Here is an 18,064-nt window from a genome sequence, read left to right on the forward strand (position 1 = left end):
AAAGACATTATTTCCAAATACAGTCACATTCTGAGGTTTTGGAGGTTTAGGACTTCAACTTATGAATTTTAGGGAGACTGACTCCAACCTATAACAGGTCCCTAAGCAGATTTCACGTTTAAAAAAAACAAAGGAGTATATTTGTGTGGCCAGTACTTTCGTGCATGCCAGCATTTTCTTATCAGTATTTATGTGCCTGCTACAGTTTGTTGAAATAAACTTTGTAGACTATTGTTTTCACCTTTCAGTTTCCAAAAGAGAAAATGAATGCTTTTCCTAAATTCATGCTCAGGTGTCCGCTTGCTGAATTTGTTTCTGAAGATGTCTTTTGTGAGATAGCAACTGAAATTATTGGGTTGTTTAATGGGTTAATGATTCAAATGTGTTGTGTTTTTTTTTTTTCATTTATTTATTTTCAGCATAACAGTATCATTATTTTTTCACCACACCCAGTGCTCCATGCAATCCGTGCCCTCTATAATACCCACCACCTGGTACCCCGACCTCCCACCCCCCCGCCACTTCAAACCCCTCAGATTGTTTTTCAGAGTCCATAGTCTCTCATGATCACCTCCCCTTCCAGTTTACTCCAAGCCCCTTCTCTCTAACTCCCCATGTCCTCCATGCTTTTTGTTATGCTCCACAAATAAGTGAAACCATATGATAATTGACTCTCTCTGCTTGACTTACTTCACTCAGCATAATCTCTTCCAGTCCCATCCATGTTGCTACAAAAGTTGGGTTTTCATCCTTTCTGATGGAAGCATAATACTCCATAGTGTATATGGACCACATCTTCCTTATCCATTCGTCCATTGAAGGGCATCTTGGTTCTTTCCACAGTTTGGCTACCGTGGCCATTGCTGCTATAAACATTGGGGTACAGATGGCCCTTCTTTTCACTACATCTGTATCTTTGGGGTAAATACCTTGGTTTTGAGATTTGGGGTGAATTCGATTCAATGTTTGATGACAATACTGCCCCTATTCCAGAAACTGATTAAGGCCTCAAGGGATTTTGAATTTAGGAAATGAATAAATTTGGGTGTAACAATTTGTATCCAAAAGCCATTCACAAACTATCAGGGACATGTAGAGGTCATCTCCAATGTTACTGACTGCTTAAAGAGACATATATGATCTCACTTAATTCTTTTTTTAATTTTTAAAAAAGATTTATTTACTTATTTTTTTTTATTTTAGAAAGAGAGAGAGAGTGGGAGTGGGAGAGGGATAGAGACAGAGAAAGAGAGAGAGAGAGAGATTGAGTCCTCAAGCACATTTCCTACTGAGTGTAGAGCTTGACATGGGGTTTGATCCCTGGACCCTGAGGTCATGACCTCAGCCAACGCTAGAGTCCCAAAACAAGTGCCCCAGTATGACTTCACTTTAGATTGCTAGTTTAGGTGCTGTCAATATCAGATCTGTGTCATTCTGTTTTCCCACTGCCTCTACCCTACTCACAGTGTTTCCTGTTGGTGATTTGAGTGTTCCACAGATGCTAAGCATGAACATTTTGTGTGATATGATTTCGATGTTAAAAAATAACATTTATTACGAGCAGAGAACTTGTTTTTGCTCATATATTTGCTCGCATAAAAAATAAAAGTTGTAATGCCTGTGTGTGGGGTATGAATGAAGACATGGTGAACCATCAGCTTTCTTTGAAGCCTCCCAGATGCCCTTCCCGTCCCATTCCCTTCCCTTCCCCCTCTCAGGGAGCCATGATCCTAAATTTTCTGTTTATCATGTCCTTACTTGTGATGATACTTTCATTTGAATATTTGTATTTCTAAACAGTACACTGTTTGCTTTGTAGTTAAGATTTTAGGGGCGCCTGGGTGGCTCAGTTGGCTAAGCCTCTCCCTTTGGCTCAGGTCATGATCCCAGGGTCCTGGAACTGAGCTCCACATCTGGCTCCTCACTTCTCCCTCTGCCTGCCTCTCTCACTGCTTGTACTCTCTCTCTGACAAATCAGTAGACCAAAAAAAAATTTTTTAAAGATTTCTTTATTTTTAAATCATTGCAAAATTATTTTAAAAAGCTACAAGAATACTCTGACTAACTCTCATATAGCCTTCCCCCAGGTTCCCTACCATGAACATTTTACCACATTTGTTTCATGGTTCTTCCCCTGCCCCGGTACGCATATATACATGTTTTATATGTGTATATGTATTTTGTATGTATATAGACATATTTTTATTCTGAACTAACTGAGGGTAAGTTACAAACATCCTGTTCTAGTCTAAATACTTCAGTATGTATTTCCAAACAAAACAAAACAAAACAAAACAAAACAAAAATGAGGATGCTGTCTTACATAATCACGTACAATCGTCTAGATCAGGAAATTAATGTAGATCTAAATCTGCCGTATTGTCCACAGATCCTTCAAACTCTGCCTACTGACCCAGTAATGTCCCTAATAGCTTTTTCCTCCTCTGGGTCAGGATGCCCACAGACTTCACAGGTTGTTTATACCTACCATGAATTTTTAATTGCCTTTCACCTGGGACAGGTCTTCAAGTTTGTTTGTTTGTTTGTTTGTTTGTTTTAAAGATTTTATTTGTTTATTTGGCAGACAGAGATTACAAGTAGCCAGAGAGGCAGGCAGAGAGAGAGGAGGAAGCAGGCTCCCTGCTGAGCAGAGAACCCGTTGTAGGACTCGATCCCAGGACCCTGGGATCATGACCTGAGCCAAAGGCAGAGGCTTTAAACCACTGAACCACCCAGGCACCCCTGTTTGGTTTTTTTTGTTTGTTTGGGGTTTTTTTTTGTTTTGTTTTGTTTTGTTTTAGATCTTCAAGTTTTAACTGTCCTAAGTTCCAAGAAGACAGGACAGTTTGTTTGTTTTGTTTTAGGATGTCTTCCAGTTTGGGTTCACCGATGTTTCCTCATGATTAGACTCAGATTCTGTATTTTTTGGCAGGAATTCCACAGAAACTGGTGCTGTGCTCTTGATGCATCATAGCCCAGACGCATGATACTGGTTTATCCCATTATTCTTTTTTTTAAAATCCCATTATTCTTAATGTTAACTTTGTTCACTTGGTTCAGGTAGTGATTTCCTGAAGTATTTGTATGTAGTGATTTCAGGTAGTAGATTTTTCTACTGAGAAGTTATTATTTTCAATGTAGAATAAATTATGTGGAGAGATATTTTGAATTTATATAAATATCCTGTTCTCCTACAAAATTTTCTCTCACTAGTTTTTTTTCCATTTTATTTCTTTTCAGTGTTCCAGAGTTCATTATGTACCACATTCATTGATAATTTTTGCATGACTCATTTATTACAATGATGGTTGCCCAATGCTAACTTTCTATCATTCCTTCCACATGTGTTAGTTGGTATTCTACTGTAAGTGTCTGCATACAATAAGTACATTTATTAATATTTATTATTATTATTATCAGATGTCCCATCATTTTAGAACATGTTTTATTTTTCTAATAAAAAGTTACTAAATGCCAATGAATCACCAGTTGATGTCATTAGATCAGAAGAATTACTAAAATTACTTTTTTATCTATCAAAAATCACGTTTATTCTACAGCAAAATAAGGTTTTATAAGACAGCCAGGAAAAAAAAAATAAGACAGCCAAAAATACTACACTTTTCCAAGAGTATTTTTTTTTAAAGATTTTATTTATTTGACAGAGATCTCAAGTAGGCAGAGAGGCAGGCAGAGAGGAGGAAGCAGGCTCCCTGCTGAGCAGAGAGTCTTATGTGGGCTTGATCCCAGGATCCTGGGATCATGACCTAAGTCGAAGGCAGAGGCTTTAACCCACTGAGCCACCCAGGCGCCCCTCCAAGAGTATTTTATTAAACTCTAAAGTTAAAAGGAATAATTATTAAAAGCTATTGCCAAAAAAAAAAAAAAAAAGCTACTGCCAATCAAAAAACCAGTCATAAATAGGATAAAGTTTTTTGGACATGTTCGTGTAAGCCACTGGGGTGGTTTTCAAATTATACAGTTTTTTTTTTTAAAGATTTTATTTATTTATTTGACAGAGAGAGATCACAAGCAGGCAGAGAGGCAGGCAGAGAGAGAGGAGGAAGCAGGCTTCCCGCTGAGCAGAGAGCCCGATGCAGGACTTGATCCCAGGACCCTGAGATCATGACCTGAGCCGAAGGCAGCGTCTTAACCCACTGAGCCACCCAGGCACCCTCAAATTATACAGTTTTAACTTACATGAGTCTTTTTAGGAGTCTGTAGCAGAGTTTGGCAAACTTGTTTTGTTGGCTGACCCAGCTGTTTTGCAGTGACCCAAAGAGCAGTTTACTCTTCATAACAACAAACATCTTGCCCAAATTTGCCATCTGGTATTTGAAGCCTCTATCTTGCAGAGAGCTTTTTCATTAGCTGACAGTCATTACTCATCCGATATTGGCTTTAGTATTGCTGACATTCTCAGTACTGCTCATCCTAAACAGCACAGTTTCAAGTGATAGAGCACTTGGAGTGGTTTCCTTAACAGAAGGGATTCAATTTTCTCATCTGGAAAAAAAGGAACTCAGATGAGAAGGTTCTGGTCAGCTGGCACCATGTCTGATTTTTTGATTGTATGAAACCTGGTTTTTAATGATTTCTGTATGTGCCAGAGAGCCTACCTAAACTGTGACTTGTGGAGGAAGGTCGTGAGTCATAACAGGTACCATGAAATGGTGAAAGATGGAAAGAATGGCCCCATAAGCCCAGAGAAACTCAGGATCAAACAGCCATTATTGCCCTATAAAGAGAATATCAGCGATATATTAAAACTTTGCCATATTCATTTTCTAAAATAATTTTAGAGATTCCTTAAAAATAAATCTCAAGGCTGTACCATGATCTACAAAGCCCCTGGCTACCATCTCTATTCTTCTAGTCCTTGGGCCATATCCCTAACTGGTGTCTCAAAACTTGCCAAGCATTAATTTAAATTTAAGTAGACGTGTCAGAGCCTTTGTCCTGATTTGTTCCCTCTGCCTGGACTGTTCCTCCCAGAATATGCGAGCGTTTTACTACCTTCCTTTATGCAAGTCTGTGCTCAAGCGTCATTGCTCAGAGAGATCCAACACACACCACATTTTATCTCAACCATTTAGCTTGCTTTATCTTTCATCACAGCGCTCACTAATACAAGCCATATACCTCGTATTCACCTATCGATTTAATTGTTCCTACTCCCTGGAGTAGTGTTTGACATGCAGGTAGTGATTGTTGAGTGAATACATGAGCTGGAGCAAGAAAACCATCTAATAAGTCCTTGATTTGTGGATTCAAGTTCTCTCCAACCCAGTGTTACAATGGTATTTAAAGAAGACTCCTGTCTACGCTACGTCTTGTCTCACGTATCATCTGTCTTTGTGAATCTGAATTCCCCAACTATAGGCTCCATGAATGGAGATTACATTTATGTATTCTATTTTTTTTTTTTACTTTACATTTTCATGTACAATTCAAATGGAATTAACTTTGATGATTTTGTTACAAGAAACCACTTATTAACAATTTTGAATCCCGAAGAATGTCCTTTAAGGAAATGATCACTACAATCAACATTCAGACATGCCAACGCACACACCATATTCTTACCAAAAAATGTGATTAAAGAGCAGGGGGGGTGGGGAGGGAGAGACTAGTAAGGAAAAGCAAAATATTTTTTAAAATGTGATTATACCATACATGTTATCTAGTAACCTGCATTTTTAAAAACACTGTAAGATGGTATCATGGATAATATTCCATTAGGTAGATATTAAGCCTTCATTGTAACTTTTTTTTAAAGATCTATTTATTGATGAGAGAGAGAGAGAAGGAGAGAATCTTTCAAGCAGACTCCCCGCTGAGCTCGGAGCCTAACGCAGGGCTTATTTCCACGACCCATGAGATCATGAGCTGAGCCAAACCAAGAGGCACACTCCACCAACTAAGCCTCCCAGGCACCCCTTCACTCTTAGTTTTTGTTGCATTGTATTTAATCAACCTCTTATTGACTGACTTTGAAATTGTTTTCAGTTTTTCACTCTTGTGCCTGTGTAATGTATCCTTTTCTGGGTAAGTGCGGTGAGAAACTTGAAGAGGGGTTAGATTTCAAATCTTCATGATGGAGGGCTGGAATGAGTTGACTAGAGAAAGGCTGTTTACATTTTTCTTTTTAAACTAATGTGTTAAAGGAGTTTTAAAAATCTATTTGCTTTTACACTTTAAAAAGTTGATATGCATAGTTTTTATTAAACTCATAATTTTTGGCAGATTATAAATATGTATCTGTTAAAATTGAACTGTGACATTACTTTTAAAAATCTATCTGATAGAATAAAAATACAGTGACTTGATATCTACCTTAATCTATTTTTTAAAAAATCATGAACTAGCTTCTCTTTAATGATCTAAAATACTATATGGTCCCTTTTTCTTCTTGAACTACTAACTCTGTTCTACTTTCCTTACAGAGTCTATGCTAATGTGATATAGTTTTATATTGGAAAGTCTTTTATTAATCAAGCATTGCCGTCAAATTTATGTGGATAAATGTATTTAAAATTTCCTGGGACCATATGGTAATTTGTGAAATGTAAAATACAAAAAGCTGTTTTTTCCTCCAACTAGATAATATATGTATGGACAAGTGTTGCTTGTTGGTAGAATAAAATAAGAGCACCATCAATTTTTTTCTTATTTTCCATTTTTGTAGATGTAAGTGCTGAGAAACATTTTCACATAAATCAAGTAGATGTGACTGAGAGGATCTTTTTTTATAGCAATGTCTCTCAATTCTTTGAATTCCTTCTGAGTTATTTGATAACATTAATCTATTACTGAAAAAACATTTTTAATGATCTCTTGGTGTCTATACAATTAGGTTTTCTGTAAGTTTTACTGAGAGTAAAGACCGCAGTGCTAGAGAGAGGTCTTAGGGTGCCAGGCACAGGCCTTGGTAGGAGTATACTTGACCTTGATGATTATGGATATTCCCTCTGTCATGTCATGTGCTTTGCTCCAGCGCTGTCTGGGTCCACAGGTGTAGCCCAGAGAGGAGGAGAGTTGGATTCAGTTAAGGCTGAACTTCTACCAGATGTGTGTTGACTAAGACATAAGAAATATAAAATAATAGGTGGCAGAATCTGAGCCTGTCAGGGACACTGTGGAAGAAGACCACTGATGGACTGGGGAAGAGTGGAGAGGAGGGGGTAAAAGGAGGTTGTCCAGGTGGGAGACTGGTTGGAGTAGTTGAAATAGCAAACTGGAAGGAGAGGTCATTGTTGTCTGACGTGTGATGCAGGAGTTTTGGAGGTGGAGCAGTTGTGGGTCATGAGCTTGTCCGAGTTATGACTGTGATATGAAGTTCTTGAACTTCATTTTTTCATTTGTTTATGCAAAAGTCTCTGAAAATGAATTCATGGAAGTGGGTGGTCATGATGTCAAAAGTCTGCAGTGATTTTCAAAGGAATGAAGGCAGGGCTTGGAGTGGAGAGAAAGAATCCGAGCCAGGCATCAACAAATCTAGAAAATGAGAGAAAGGGGCTCTTGGAAGCTGGAAGGAGCAGGTCTTAAAAGAATTTAGTTTACAAGGAGCTTCAGGAGAAATGGTTTGGAAAGGATTGTGGTGGGTATGGAAGGAACCAATTCATTCCCTGACTCGGATGCGTGAACACCTACCATTTGAGAAGCACAGGAAAAACCATGTCCTCAGGGGAGAGGCTCAATTATTAGAAGGGAGGAATTTGTATTTGTGACAGGGATTTTAGTTCTATTAGCGTGTTTCTGAACCACAAGCTTACTTAATGTGTTAGTAAAATTTCTTCATGGAGTGCCTGAGTGGCTTGGTCGGTTAAGCAAATGACTCTTGATTTTGGCTCAGGTCATGATCTCATGGTCATGAGATCGAGTCCTGCATCAGGCTCTGCGCTCGGCAGGAGTGTACTTGAGATTCTCTCCTTCTGCCTCTGCCCCTCCACACCTGCTCGCACTCTCTCTCTTAAAGAACAGCAACAACAACAACAAAAAACCCAAAGAAACAACAAATAAACTTACTCAGTTTCTTCCAGAGTTACTAGTTCCTTCAGTTTCCCTGTCTCTCCAGAATAAGTTTTTTGATCATTTATATTTTCCTCAAAACCACTTATTTCAAATATATGTTCAAATGTGTGAATACAGGTGCTTTACAAACTGTTTTTATGTAGGTATGCATATATGTATTTATGTGTTTAACGGTAAATCGCCTCTGAGTTATAGAGATAAATTGTTTTTGTGTTTTTTAAATTAATTATGGATATGCTTTGATATTTATTGATTCCAGTCTGTTTTCAGGGTCATCAAATTATATTTTCTCATTTGTAGAAATTACATTTTCATTTTCTTTTCTGAGAATAAAAAAATCCCATTTAGGGGCACCTGGGTGGCTCAGTGGGTTAAAGCCTCTGCCTTCAGCTCAGACCATGATCCCGGGGTCCTGGGATCAAGCCCCACATTTGGCTCTCTGCTCAGCAGGGAGCCTGCTTCCTCCTCTCTCTCTGCCTGCCTCTCTGCCTACTTGTGATCTCGGTCTGTCAGATAAATAAATAAAATCTTTTTTAAAAATCCCATTTTAAAAAAAAGTGTATTGTCAATGAATAAAGAAATCAACATATTTTACTTTATTTTCAGTTCCACTGTTTTTTGCACAGTATAGTGCCTTGCTAATATAGTGCCTTGTATCTAATTAATTAGATACATTCTATTTAGCAGTCTTTTTTCAATATTTTATGTACCATAAAACATTTGTTTTTCTAATATTACATTGATAGATGAAATACAGGATATTTCCTGCATATATATTCCATTATCCCTTGTTTTTTTCTGGCTTTGCAGTCCACTTTTATAGAGAAGACAGTAATACTGTATTTAAAAAAGAATCAGCAATAGATACAATGTGTCTAGCATTTAATATATTTTAGGGATGTGCTAACATCTTTACCACAGTTACCATATTTAGTCTTTACAGTAACCCTGTGAAGTATGTACTGATGTTATCCCCAGGGTGCAGATGGGGAACCCAGACCAAGAGAGAATTAAGCGTCCCTCCAAAGTTCCCCAGCTGTTGCACATGTTGTTAGGGCTTTGTTAGAGTAAGAGATTGCTCTGTTAGCCTCTCATCCACAATACTAGAAAAACATAGCAAACTTCTTTATGGCAGATGGCCAGAACCAGAGCATCAACATAATTCATGCTAAGATTTGATTTTCGGGCAATTATTATGTGCAATTATATTCAGTGTTAATAGCTTTACCCATGATATACTACTACCATACTTTAACAGCTTAACAAAAGTCTTTTATTCATCTGCAGTGAGGTACACTTTCTATAAATAATTGTTTCCTTTAATCATTTTGGGATGTGGGGAGAAATAGATATCAATTAGCCTTTTTTAATACCCTGTGTCTTCAAATTAGAATTTTTTGAAGTCTTATGTGTATCTGTAGAAAGGCAGAAAAAGAAATTTCATGCACTTTGCTTCCTTGGTCAAGGAGAGGCAAACCCCTGTCCTTTTGTGTCTGAACTCTATCCCATTTGGTTATCAAACACCTTTTTAAAAAGATTTAGATATTTAACTACAACAAATGCCTATGGCTTATTGATCTGTGATTCTTCTTTCTTTCTTTTAAAGATAGTGTTTCTAGAAGAGGCATCCCAACAAGAAAAGCTGGCCAAAGAATGGTGCTTCAAGCCGTGTGAAGTAAGAGAACTAAGCAACCAGTAAGTACAGCCAACATCTTCCCTTTTGCTGTTAAATAATGCCCTTCACTAGTCTCAGGTGATTACAGACCTGCCTCGGAGTCAGAGAGGTTTTATTTTTTTCTTTGTGGGGCGAGGTGAGAACGAGAAGGGAATTCGAGAACAGGAAGCTGAAGGATGGATGCTTTGAGAACAGGAGGCTGCCATCATCCGTTTAATTCTCCAGCAGATCTTTGTGGAGTTCACTGTGTGCAACAACCAGGATCTGGAGAAAATGATGTGTAAAGTCTTCGCCCTCGCAGGGTTTATAACCCACGGGGATCTCAGAGAGCAAGCAGGTACGCAGATAGGGAAGCACGCCAGTGATAGGTTGTGCTACTTTCTGTGAAGGTATATAGGAAGGAAGGAAGGAAATAAAGAGGGAGGAAGAGAAACTGCCAGGGGTGAGGGGAGATGGAGGCTTGGGGAGCAGCAAGTGACAGCGCAGTTAGGGAACAGCCATCCCCCAAAGTGCATTTGAGCTGTGGTTTTATATTGTGGGTTTTAAAAAATATTTTATTCATTTTTTTGAGTAAGAGAGAGAGACAGAGGAGGGAGAGGGAATGGGCAGGGGGAAGGGGCAGAGGGAGAGAGAGAAAGCAGCAGACTCCCCGCTGAGCAGGGAGCTTGCGTACTCAGGGCTCCATTCCAGGACCTGGAGATCATGACCGAAGCCGAAGGCAGAGACTTAACCCATTGAGCCACTCAGGGGCCCCTACAGGCATTGTTATAACTTGGGAAGTGACTTCTGAGCCGTGTGGTGAGGACAGAGAACTAGGAACCAGAACATCTGGCTTGAATCCTCTTGCTACAGCTTGAAAGCAAATCACTTCCCTGTTCTCAGCGATGGTGGATGCCTCCTAAGGACCCTGCAGCAGCTCTGTGAACTGGGTTACCCGTAAGGCTTGGAGACAGAGGGGCTGGTCCCAGTCCTGACGGATGGGGCGACTGTTCATAATGAAGTTTGGTGCACCTGTGTCTGTGTTCAGGTTCCTACCTGCTGCCTCTCTGGGTTGGGAGGTCTTGGGCAGCGGGCCCGGAAGTGAATCCAGTGGGCAGGGAGGTAATTCTAGCCACTTCTGTGTGATTGTCTGCTTCGTCTTGCTAGATTGGTCTGAGGATGTATGTTGAGGAATGACTGACATTTAGTCTCCTGCTGGCAAGCCTTCAGGACAAGGGGGCAGAAGCTGTGGGAGTAGATGAGCTGAGGGGAGGGGGTGGAGTGGTTGAGGGTGGGGGGAGGGGCGAACACTGCTGTGGGTCTTCACATCCTTTAGCCCCTCTTCATGAGGCTGCTTTTGGAGGAAAGCCCATCGGACAAATACAGATTCTGGGGCCTCTGTAGGCACCACACACAGAGAAGTGGTAAGGTAAGAAAAAACATAAACCTTGGTGGAAGACTGAGGTCTTTGTAGAAAACCTTACACCAAGCACACAGATATGTGCGTTTGAATTTCCATAAGTCACAATGAAGATACCACAGAAGACGGTGTCTCTGATCGTGCGTTTAACTGTACCTGCAGGTCTATTTCAGCATGATGCAGATTTTCTTTTTCTTTTCTTTTTTTTAAGATTTTATTTATTGGAGAGAGTGCATGTGTAAGCACAAGCAAGGGGAGGGCCGGAGGGAGAAGCAGACTCCCTGCTGAACCAGGAGCCTGATGTAGGGCTTGATCCCAGGACCCTGGGATCACGACCTGAACTGAAGGCAGACTCAACTGACTGAGCCACCCGGGCGGCCCGGGATGTGGATTTTCTTAAATGAAAATTACAACCGGAGCACTCTGAGCAGAGCTTTAATGGAAGTGGATCAGATTGTGACCGTGGACCATAGAGAGGGTGGCAGGGCCAGGATTAGGCTGAAACAAGTGAGGCATTCACATTGGGCAAGGAATTTGAGGGTAGTTGGGAAGGAGAAAATCTCAGGAATGAAGATAAGTAATAGTTGGATGTGCCATTAAAAATCAAAATTAATGCAAAAAATCCGTAATGGACAAAATACTAAAATTTTAAGTAAAGACAGGATGTTATTGGTTGTTTTACACCTCTGCACTGTTGGACAAGGAAATGGTCATTTTCAAGCCCACAGGGCCATCACACCTCCCAGCTGGCTGGTGAATGAGGGTTGACGATGTTAAGCAAACAGCTTGGGCACCTCAGAACCTTCTAGATTGTTTTATGTTTTGATGGTAGAGCTTTCATGAACATTGTCAACTTGGTTAAAATATGAGTGGGTGCTTTGATAAGTGTATTTGGGGCAAACCGTCTTCTTTGTCCTCAGATTCTGATACAGACTGGCCAGCACTGCAGGTCTAGAATATGAAATTAATGATATTGATGGGGAAGTTGAGCTTTTCTAAGGCAACGAAGCTAGTGAATAAGGAAAATTGAAAAGAGTTTTTTCATCTCTGCCTCCTTAAGAGAATGCTCAACAAAACATAACTTTCCCTTTCCCACTACTTTCCCATTCTTCCACTACCGAATATTTTTTTTAAGTTGTTTTGTTTTCTTTAAAGATTTTATTTATTTGACAGAGAGAGATCACAAGTAGGCAGAGAGGCAGGCAGAGAGAGAGAGAAAGAGAGAGAGAGAGAGGAGGAAGCAGGCTCCCTGCCTAGCAGAGAGCCCGACGCAGGACTTGATCCCAGGACCCTGAGATCATGACCTGAGCTGAAGGCAGAGGCTTAACCCACTGAGCCACTCAGGCGCTCCTCACTACCAAATATTTTTAAAGGGATTTCTTCCTTTACGGTACTTTCTCTCAACGCTGATCTTCCATGTTCATGGGTTTCTTTTCCACATGTAGGACACAGTAACTAAACCATTCTAGAGATCTGGTAAGTATTTTACGGTATAGGACTGAATCCACATGAAATCAGGTGTCTCCCCAGTCACCGCATAGAAATGAGGGCTCTCCTTGCCTGAGACCACTTGCCCTTGACCCTTGCCCTTGACAATCTCTGTACTCTTTTCCCTTCACTGCTGTTCTTGTTACCCCTCTTTCCTGGGTCTCCCTCAGTCCTCCTGACAGCTCTGCCCAGAAGGAGTATGGCCTTGTGTTCCTCATTCTTACTCTTGTAAGTGGACGGTGCTGCTCAAGATTCAGTTTTGTTCTTTATACAGAAATCGTTGGCACCACCAAACACAAGGCTTACTTCCGCAGTGCAGACTCTCAGACCTGAATCTGTCACCTCTTATCCCATGTTTCTGATGCTCTTTGGACATCAGGAGATCACACGGACTCTAGACTTAATAACATTACCCTGCCCCCAATGTGGGAATTCCTCCTACATTCCCTGCACATCATGTCTTATAATCAGCTTCACATGCTCAAAAGCTCTCTTCTTGACTCATTCCTCTCCTCTGCTGCCCAGAGCTAATAAAATATCAAGCTTTTTCTTTTGTATTCATCTTTTCCTTTCTGTTCTTATCACCATAATCTTTATTCAGAAATGTCATGCTTGGGACATGCATGGAAGGAGTCTCCTAGCACATCCCTGCCACGGCCAAATTCACATCCTACAGCCGAGGTTCAGTATGTCACAGCTCTGCAAAAGAGAAGAAAAAACAAAGTAACAAGTATCCTCAGCATACCCTCCCTCCTGGCTAGAGAATAGCCAATACCAGTTAACTCACTGAGCTGATTATTCAAGACCCTTTCTAAGATGGGTTTTTTTGAGGGGGGGGGGGAGGCTGTTGTTTTGAAACTTTTTTTTAGTGTAGCACAGATCTTAGGTGTCTACATTGATAATTTTTGACAGACACATGTAACTATGTGACCAACATATACTGATCAAAATATGACACATTCCTATCAGCCTAGAAAGTTCCTTTCTGTCCCTCTCAGCCCCTTGTCCCCTGTTAAAGTTTTTTCTATCGCATAGATTACTTCTGCCTGCTCTTAAGTGTCATATGGCTGGAATAAATCAGTAATTCCTGTGTCTGGATTCTTCATTCTTCATAATGTTTCCTAGAGTCATCCATTTTGTTGTTTATATCAGTAGTTCTCTTTTTTTTATTGCCAAATAGTATCCCATTGTGTTGAAATATCACAGTTTGTTTATCTGTTTCCCTGGGATATTTGAACTGTTTCCATTTCGAGGCTAGAATACATAAACCCGCTCTAAATATTTTTGTCCGGTGCTTTTTCATAAGGGTCTGTTTTATTTCAGTTGGGTAGACCACTAGGAGTGAAATTGCCCACTAAGATCCTTTATATGTTGACCAGCTCTGCTTTTGTCTCTCTCTCCCTCTCTCGTGTCTCCCCACCCGGCCTAGACATAGCCTCACCCACCCCTAATCTGCTCAACAAGATTATAATCTCTTTGAAGACGTCTTATTTCTCGTGGGACCTCCCACAAGGTTTAGGAAAGTTTTAAAAATTTACCAGCTATTTGAGAAATGTTATTTGTTTGAACAATACAACAACATGAACAAATCACTCGGCCCTTTCATTTCGCGGTGTTAGAGACAGGAAAAGCCCCAGGACTGAGATGTCCTGAGAGGTCCGCAACTCCGACCTGAGAGGAATCCATGGTTCACCCCCTCGTGCTGCGTGCCCCCCACCTCGTAGGCTCACTTAATGCCACCCTCTTGCCATACAAGCTTGTCACGGCTCTTCCCAGCCAAAGCGGAGGACGAACTCTCCTCCGAAGGGTAGTGACCAAGAGTACTGAGCCTCCGGACAAACAGCCTGGATTGGAATCTAGGCTCCAAAGCTGACTAGTTGATTGATTTTTTTTTTTTTTAAGTTACTTACATTTCCCGAGCTTCAGTTTTCTCTTCTGTCAATGAGGATAACTTACTTCCTAAGTTTATTGTGAGCATTACATCATCATAACTACTATTTTTTTGAGTGCTTTATATTATCCAGGCAGTGTTTTTTACACTTGCTAACAATCCTCACAACAACCCTGTGGTGTAACTCCTATCTCTGTTGTACGTCAGGGGACACTGAGTCACAAGGAAGTTAAATAGCATGTCGGTGATCCCACTGCTTGTTGATGGTGGGGTCTGAATTCAAAATCAAGCAGTCTGAGTCAAGAATATATATATATATATATATATGTGTGTGTGTGTGTGTGTGTGTGTGTCTCTCTCTCTCTCTTTTTAAAATTTTATTTATTTATGTTGACAGAGAGAGATCACAAGTAGGCAGAGAGGCAGGCAGAGAGAGAAGGGGAAGCAGGCTCCCCCCTGAGCAGAGAGCCCGATGCGGGTCCCCATCCCAGGATCCTGAGACCCTGACCTGAGCTGAAGGCAGAGGCTTTAACCTACTGAGCCACCCAGGCACGCCTCTCTCTCTCTCTCTTTTTAAGATTTTGTTTATTTATTTCACAGAGAGAGTGACAGAGCACAAGCAGGGTGGACAGTGGAGAGAGGGAGAAGCAGACTCCCTGCCGAGCAGGGAGCCGGATATGAGGCTCCATCCCAGGTCCCTGGGATCATACCTGAGCTGAAAGCAGGTGCCTACCCATCTGAGCCACCCAGGTGCCCCAAGAATGCATATACTTAACCCCTGTAACAAACTGACTCCCACAAGTACGACAACACACACAGATGGTGTACCCAGTACACGTACCTCTTCAGTAAACATTATCCACTGTGGCCACCAACCACATTATGGCCACCATTCCTGGTTCCCATTTCTTTGAACATAATGCATTTTATAGATACCCCGGGCTTTGTCTGCCTTTCACTGAGGCGGTATACATTTGAATTGGTAGCATAAGGGATTCTTTGTTATGTCAGCTTTTGAGCTCAAGTTCTTCATGTTAAAATATAATCAGTATTTTCTTAGGGGGTGCTGGTGGTGGTACATACAGTCTTCTGACAGATATCTGTTTGGATGTGTGTAGACATTTAACAGACACCAGAGAACTGGATTCGTTCTAAGTGTCTATTAGTTTGGGGGCTGCCTCGAATCTGTGGGTAGTGCCCCTGAAAACCCTTCCAAACATCTTTCCAGGACTTTCTGTTACAAGAATCAGTGGAAATATGAAAATTAGTTGGTGGTCCAAGAGAGGAGCAGGAGGGATCAGCAGCACCCGGAGAAGGCTGTCCGAGCCTGGGGACTGTGTCTTCACTTACCCATCCCACACCCCCACCCAGGGGCAGTCTCGTCTCCCAAGATGGCCCGTCGCCAACCAGCCTCAGTTTGCTCCTGTTGCTTCATTTCAGAACCCAACCCCTACCTCACAGGGGAAAGGACCAGGTCTCTTGGAGTCAGCCAAAGTCTAGAGGACCCATGAGTCTAGCACTGCGGCCACTGTTTGTCATTGCCAGTCATCCTTAATGACTTGGGAGTAATTCCTCAGCATGGCTCTAAAACGTTTAAAGACCTTGTTTCTCATCTTTGCTCTCCATCCTACAACCTCCAGTTATGAGAACAAAGTCATCGATGTCTTGTTCCATGACTGCTTTGCTTCTTCTCCATGCGGTGCTTCTGCCTGCCTCGATCATCTTTGGTTAACCCCACACCAGCCATTCTGCCATTCCAGTGCACGAGGCATAGGTCTCCCAGCAAGCTTCACTTCTGTTTCTTGATCCGGAGATAAGAGGAGAATTTACAGTCATCTGATTGCATTAGCTCCAACCTACGTGGGGTGAACAATTAAATCACTGTGGAGAGAAAATGGGATTTAAAGATATGGAAAATGATTGAAGATGTTATTAAATTCTTTTCCCCTTGTATTTATTTCCAGTGAGTTCTTCATGCCCGGGCTGGTTGATACACACATCCATGCCCCTCAGTATTCTTTTGCTGGGAGTAATGTGGACCTGCCGCTTTTGGACTGGCTGACCACGTACACATTTCCTACAGAACTCAAATTCCAGAACATCGACTTCGCGGAAGAAGTATATACCAGAGTTGTCGTAAGTATATTCCTCGTGAGTAGCAGCGTGTTACGACCAAATCACCTGTAGACACGTCTATTTCTTGGGGCATATTTTAGTTACAAAGCATAGGCAGATGAGGCTAGAGTGGACTGTGGAGACATTTTCAGTTTTTTTTCACAGCCCCAGGAGTGTGTAGACCACCTACATCTTCTACACAAGCTAACCCCTAGCAGAGAGAAACTTGAATCCAAGTCCTCAAATCCCCTATCTGGTGGGCTCTCTTGACTCTCGATCTGTTACTTCTTGTGTTTCAAGTTACTAAATTTGAGTTCCATGCACGTGTGTGTTCCCTTACTCCTGCCAATCCACAGTGCTGTTCTGGGGACCATATGGAATAGCTGTGTAACCTTTGGAAAGTTCCGTGACTCATTTTCCCCATCTGTAATATAAAGTAGAGATCATGATAGTAACTTTATAGGATTGTTATGATAAGTTAATATTTGTGAAGTTCTCAGAATAGTGCCTGACACATGGTAAGCATTGTATATGTTTCCTTAAAAAAATGTAAGGAAATTTAAAATTAAAAGTTAAAATTACAGTTAAAGGGTTTCATGTTATTTTAGTAGCTTCCCAAAGGAGGGAAAAGAGGATGGTTTCCTATAGCGGGTAGTGGGAATGTGATGAACATTAACACCACTAGAGGGAGCAATGGAGCTGGTTCAAGTCATTGACCAGTGACTGCTGAGTTCCCCAACTGTGTAGTGAGGGCTCAGAAGATGTCTTTACTTCCACTCTCTCAGAGAAATCAGTCCCCTTCTTTCTACCCCAAACCCTGTGCCAAATCCACTCAGCAACCAGAAATAGCTTCTGCAATGGAGAATACCTTTTGCAAATACCTTCTTATCTGACCCTTACCCTTTGTCATGCAGTGCGCTTAGTCTGAACATTTCTGCCTTGTTGTTGGACCCATAGAGGGGTTTTCTTCTAAAGTGTTGGCGGTGTGATGGTAACAGTATTATAAGCCTTATACGGTTACCTAACCATTCTGCCATTTCCCCTGGTCTTGTATTATTCAAGCCTTGAGGAGTATAAGCGAGGACTAGCCTGTTTCCTTAATCATAAATTCAGTGTAATGGTGGTTCTTACCTAATTAGCCTGCATCCACCAGAAAAACTGAGAGGGACTAACACAGTGCATGAAATTGCTGGGCCACTGTGTTAATGAATTGTGTTAACCACACCAGATCTTTTCTCAAAATTTGTTTATCCCTCTCATTGTTCTTAAAAGGGTTGGAGATACCTTAAAATAACATAGTACACAGTGGAAGCAAATGAGTCATGAAAGCATGGCAGAGGGAAAAAGGGGGAAAGGAAAATAAAACTGAGAGGGAAACGTATACCATGGGGGTACGTGCAGTTGTTAGAATTTGCCACAAGTTCAGCTTTAAGTTTCTAGCCGCTGACCCAGGGAGGAAAAT

At 41.2% G+C, this 18,064-nt stretch overlaps 1 protein-coding gene across 1 annotated transcript in view; it reads left to right on the plus strand.

Annotated features, from left to right (window-relative positions):
* GDA (guanine deaminase) overlaps positions 1–18,064 on the plus strand; it is a 75,386-nt gene that overhangs the window by 26,365 nt on the left and 30,957 nt on the right. Inside the window, exons 2-3 of the mRNA XM_082696597.1 lie at positions 9,641–9,729; positions 16,452–16,623. Coding sequence (XP_082552723.1) covers positions 9,641–9,729; positions 16,452–16,623 — 261 coding nt within the window. The remainder of the gene's footprint in view (positions 1–9,640; positions 9,730–16,451; positions 16,624–18,064) is intronic.

The sequence above is a fragment of the Mustela nivalis genome (assembly GCF_964662115.1).
Source record: "Mustela nivalis genome assembly, chromosome: 13".
Taxonomy (NCBI): Eukaryota; Metazoa; Chordata; class Mammalia; order Carnivora; family Mustelidae; genus Mustela; species Mustela nivalis.